The sequence below is a fragment of the Diachasmimorpha longicaudata genome, chromosome 12, assembly GCF_034640455.1.
Source record: "Diachasmimorpha longicaudata isolate KC_UGA_2023 chromosome 12, iyDiaLong2, whole genome shotgun sequence".
NCBI classification, from domain to species: domain Eukaryota; kingdom Metazoa; phylum Arthropoda; class Insecta; order Hymenoptera; family Braconidae; genus Diachasmimorpha; species Diachasmimorpha longicaudata.
The window spans coordinates 3116770-3122370 of record NC_087236.1 but is presented as its reverse complement, the minus strand read 5'-3'; the positions used below and the strand labels follow the sequence as shown (position 1 = coordinate 3122370).

The following is a 5601-nucleotide window of genomic DNA, read 5'->3' as shown; positions in this document are numbered from 1 at the left end:
CATAACTCAACAACGCCTGGACCAATTTGGCCAAATCTTTTTTTAAAATGTTCGTTGAAGTTCAAGGATGGTTTTTACGGCGAGAAAAATTAGAATTATTGCTGGAAAAATCATAAAAATAGCCCTTTTCTTTTTCCCATACAAATGATTTGTAACTAAAACGTAGTCAATTTGAGATTTATTGCTATGGTATAAAGTTCATATTAAATTACAAGCACTCACTGTTGTCTAAGCAATGTAGGTGTGTTCCTAACGTCAAAGATCATATCTATCAAAACAATCTGCGTGTGTGCGTTGGAGCACAGAATACATAGTTGGAGGAGTTTAATGTCGCGTTCCGAAACTCGCGTTTCTTTTGTATTAATTTCGGCACGCGAGATAAAATGCATCAATCGTTGGATTGTTCCATATTCACCCATTTTATCAAAGACATTCAAAGCACACATCAACGTTGAATCTTGCCATTCAGTGAAATCTATTGAGGTAGTTTAGCGCGTGTTATCTGGGGTCGATAAAAGAGAGAGTGTACAGTATTCTCGTAATACGTTGAAGACACAGAGTTGTTAGTCAGTTGAGCCTAGACGATAAAAGAGAGGAGTTGTCTTTATATTACAGTAAAAATAAATCACTACTATTTCTCAAACCAGATATTGTTTGCTCTTCCTTCTTTTAAATTCGCAACAATAAAATCTATTAAATACATTTGCAAATATGTAACCAAAGGGAGTGATATGGCTGTGATTGGAATTGGTGCAGAGAATTCCAATGATGAAGTTACCCAATACCAAATGGGCCGCTATGTCAGTAGTAATGAATCAGTTTCGCGAATATTTTCTTTTCCTATTCATGAGAGACACCCTTCTGTTGTTCACTTAGCTGTGCATTTAGAAAATGGACAAAGAGTAGTGTATTTTACAGCACAGAACGCAGTACAAAGAGCTGCTCAGCCACCATCTACTACATTAACCAGTTTTGTTGAGACATGCCAAAACGATGATTTCGCACAAACATTGCTATATTCTGAAATGCCAAAATATTATACCTGGAATCAATCCTCAAGGAGATTTATACGAAGGAAACAAGGAAAACCAGTTCCAGGATATACAGATGTATATTCCACCGATGCGATTGGCCGGATTTATTCAGTACATCCAAGCAATGATGAATGTTTTTATTTATGACTGCTATTAGTCAATGTACGTGGCCCAACATCATTCCAACAGTTACGAACTGTTGATGGTGAATTGTGTGGATCCTACAGAGAAGCCTGTCAACGTTTGCAATTGCTTGAAAATGACGCTCATTGGGATCAAACTCTCAATGATGCTGTAATATCATCACACGCTCATCAAATACGAACATTGTTTTCTATAATCATATCTGCATGCTTCCCATCAAACCCAATTGATTTGTGGATCAAGTACAAAGATTATATGTGTGATGATATTTTGTATCAAATACGGAATAGAATGGGAAATCCAAATATACAAATCAGTGAAGAAATTTACAATGAAGCATTGATTTCAATTGAGGACATGTGCTTGATAATGTCAAACAAACTATTAATTCAATTAGGCCTGACCGCCCCAATCGTCCAATGCATGACGCTTTTAACCAAGAGTTGCATCGAGAAAAACTGTATGATCTCAACGCTTTGAAAGAATTAATTCAAACAAATCTTCCACTGTTAAATGAACAACAGAAGTATGTATTTGAAACTCTTATGAAAGTAACAAATGATGAAACTGGAGGGATTTACTTCTTAGATGCATCTGGTGGTACAGGAAAAACTTTTTTGATTTCATTAATATTAGCAACAATTCGCACACAAAATAAAATTGCACTTGCACTCGCTTCATCGGGAATCGCAGCAACTTTGCTTGAAGGTGGTCGAACCGCCCATTCAGCACTAAAATTGCCATTAAATATGCAAAGCAATGAAACTCCAACCTGCAACGTTTCGAAGAACTCTGCAATGGCAAAGGTTTTGCAGCAATGTAAATTGATTGTTTGGGATGAATGCACGATGGCACATAAAAAATCTTTGGAGGCTTTAGACAGAACCTTAAAAGATCTACGGAGCAATAATAACCGATTTGGTGGTGCAATGATTTTATTATCAGGAGATTTTCGTCAAACATTGCCAGTGATTCCACGATCAACGCCAGCTGATGAACTCAATGCATGTCTAAAGTCCTCCAATTTGTGGAAACATGTCAAAGTACTTCATTTAAGCAAGAATATGCGTGTCGAGTTGCAAAATGACCAATCTGGAAACATATTCTCGAAACAACGCATTGACATTGGTAATGGCAAATTTCCTATAGACATGTTGACTGGCTGCATTAACTTTCCTCAAAGTTTTTGTCAGTTAACCCGATCAAAAGATGAACTTATTCAGAAGGTGTTTCCAGATGTTTCTCAAAATTACAGAAACCATGATTGGTTGAGCGAACGAGCTATACTGGCTGCAAAAAACATAGATGTAAATGAATTAAATTTCAAAATTCAAGAACAAATAACAGGCGATTTGAGGATATATAAATCAGTTGATTCGACTACTAATCAAGATGATGTACTCAACTATCCACCGGAATTTTTAAACTCGCTGGATTTGCCAGGATTGCCACCTCACAATCTTCAATTAAAGGTTGGATCGGTGGTTATAATGTTGCGAAATATCAACCAACCGCGTCTTTGCAACGGTACACGGTTAGCGATAAAAAAATTACTAAACAAAGTGATAGAAGCAACTCTACTCAAAGGAAAGTATAAAGGAGAAGATGTTCTCATATCGCGCATACCAATGATTCCGACTGACGTGCCATTTGAGTTGAAAAGAATAAAGTTTCCAGTGCGGCTTGCTTTTGCTATGATTATTTTTCACACCCAAATTTCAGCCAATAGAATTGCACCATTTGTTGATATTTTGTATAGCCTACCTCGAATATCAGCGATTATTTTTCCCACCCAAATCTCGGCCAATAGGATTGCACCATTCGACGTTATTTTGTATAGCCAACACGGTATTTCAGCGGAAATTCTTGGAAATTTCACTGGAAATTTTGCATGTTGATATATATAAAAAAAAAACAAATGTTGAAGTAACCCTCAATTGTATCTGACAGATTAAATGGCAATTCGTTGACAATTATGTCTCATGGTGCAATTCTATCGGCCAAGATTTGGATGCAAAAAATAATCCCCCGAATACCACTCGAACTTCGAAATTATCTGATATTTCCCTCAAGGTTCCCTGCAAACAAATAAGCTTGTTAAGTTTTCCAGAAAAATCACTCGCGTTTCGCGCTCGTGATTTTTAAACTGGAAAACTTGACACGTTCATTTGTTTGCAACGAACCTATCGGGAAATATCCGATAATTTCGGAGCTCTTGTGGTATTATATGCGATAATTTTTTGATAATTTTGATAAACAAACGACACCTAACCAAATAAACCTCTTTTCATGTCATGGCACAATTCTCTTGGCCGAAATTTGGATAGGAAAAATAATCCCCTGAATACCACTCGAGCTTCAAAATTATAGAATATTTCCCTCTAGGTTCCCTGCATACAAATGAAGTCGTCAAGTTTTTCAGGAAAAATCACTCGTGCTTCGCACTCGTGATTTTTTAGCCTGAAAAACTTGACTCCTTCATTTGTTTGCAACGAATCTATCGGGAAATATTCGATAATTTTGAACCACTTGTGGTATTATATGTGACTATAAACAAGTCCCAGGGGCAATCATTAAGTGTTTGTGGTATTAATCTAGAAAACCCATGTTTCTCACATGGTCAATTGTATGTTGCCTGTTCACGTGTTGGAAAACCATCAGATTTGTTTATCTCTGCGCCAGGTAATCAAACAAAAAACATCGTGTACCACAAAGCACTACAATGATAATAATAATAATTATGATTCACATGATTAACAATAAAGCGATTACTTACTTTTAAATCCTTATATATTGTTACGTATCCCCCTTCGAAGGCTCATTCATTTGTCTATGATCTGAACTTCGGGAGAATCACGACTGTCTTTTGGATATGATATCAGTCTTGTGTGTCTCTCTTCGGAGCTCTGACGTGTCACATCGTAATACTCTTTGTAACTAATAAACCGTCCCAAATATTTATCAACCTGTGTCCTCTTTATTCTTCGCTGGATATAACATTGGTGTCAGAAGTGGGATTAATCAAAACCTACGAGCCTAGAAAATCTCTCTATCCTTCCGGCTCTGTTAACTGGACTTCCTACTTTTGGATTCCTGTCAACAAATCTTGGGAATTATTAAATTTGACGTCAAGCTGTGGAAAATTATTTTTTTCCCTTTATTGGTGAGTCACTTCATTTAAATAATTATGTCGGGGAGAGGAAGGCGGAGACGAGCCACCTTGGAAGAGCGTCATGCTCCTTTGGTTCCCCCCCTATCACCCTCATTCACCACTGGATGACGAAATACTCCACCATAATCCGAGTTCTCGAGAAATTGAAGATTTGGGCAATCAACTTCGCAATGAATTCCAAAATCAATTACGGGACGCTGCAGTTCAACAACTCATAATATCCATGGAATTCTTCAAAATTGTACACCAGGAAATCAGGCAATTCCTATCGTTGTCGATGTCCACCAGAACCCTACCCCAGAGATCCCAGGAAATTTTACAGCCGATAATAATCAAACTGTTCCTGTCAATTCTGTACAACATCTTTCTGGGGAACTCCCTCATCCAACCATTCCAAGAATTAATGCAAGTCAACTTTCAAATGTAACACAACCTACAGTGATACCTCATTGCCCTATAATGTTTTCGTCGGCTCTGCAACCGGGTACTTCAAGGGAACCAAACACATCACAATCAGTTCCAGCAGTCCTAGGCATGACTCTTCAACATGGAACGGAAGCGCCGATTCCTCCTGGGGTTCAAGTAGCACCATACCCTCCTCCGAGGAATCCAACAGATAACATTCTAAATTATTTCCCTTCTCACTCTTTTGCTTTTGCTAATTGTAATGATGCTGCACATGCTAACGCTAATCCTTTTCCTCACATCAATAATTTAGACTCAATCAAGCAAGACAAAATTTGCTTCATTGACGAATTGACTCAACCAAATTTCAATATTTCTAGATGCTTTCAGGTGGAAAATGAAACTCAAGATCCAATCCTTGCTTTGGAATTGAAAGGAAAAATTAGTGATCATTCTTGCTTTATGACAATGGCCCCATCACTTATGTCTGTTGTAGCAGACGGGCCCCATCACTTATGTCTGTTGTAGCAGACGGGCCCCATCACTTATGTCTGTTGTAGCAGACGGGCCCCATCACTTGTGTCTGTTGTAGCAGACTGGCCCCATCACTTGTGTCTGTTGTAGCAGACTGGCCTGATTACTTATGTCTGTTGTAGCAGACTGGCCTGATTACTTATGTCTGTTGTAGCAGACGGGCCTCATTACTTGTGTCTGTTGTAGCAGACGGGCCTCATTACTTGTGTCTGTTGTAGCAGACGGGCCCCATTACTTGTGTCTGTTGTAGCAGACGGACCTCATTACTTGTGTCTGTTGTAGCAGACGGGCCTCATTACTTGTGTCTGTTGT

At 38.3% G+C, this 5601-nt stretch overlaps 1 protein-coding gene across 1 annotated transcript; it reads left to right on the top strand.

The window, feature by feature from the left end:
* The first annotated feature begins 731 nt into the window (after nt 1–731).
* Nucleotides 732–3935, top strand: LOC135167948 (uncharacterized). Its single transcript, XM_064131686.1, has 5 exons — nt 732–807; nt 877–1145; nt 1192–1328; nt 1576–2650; nt 3777–3935. The coding sequence occupies exons 1-5, from the start codon at nt 732–734 to the stop codon at nt 3933–3935; spliced, it is 1716 nt and encodes a 571-aa protein (XP_063987756.1).
* The last annotated feature ends 1666 nt before the right edge of the window (nt 3936–5601 follow it).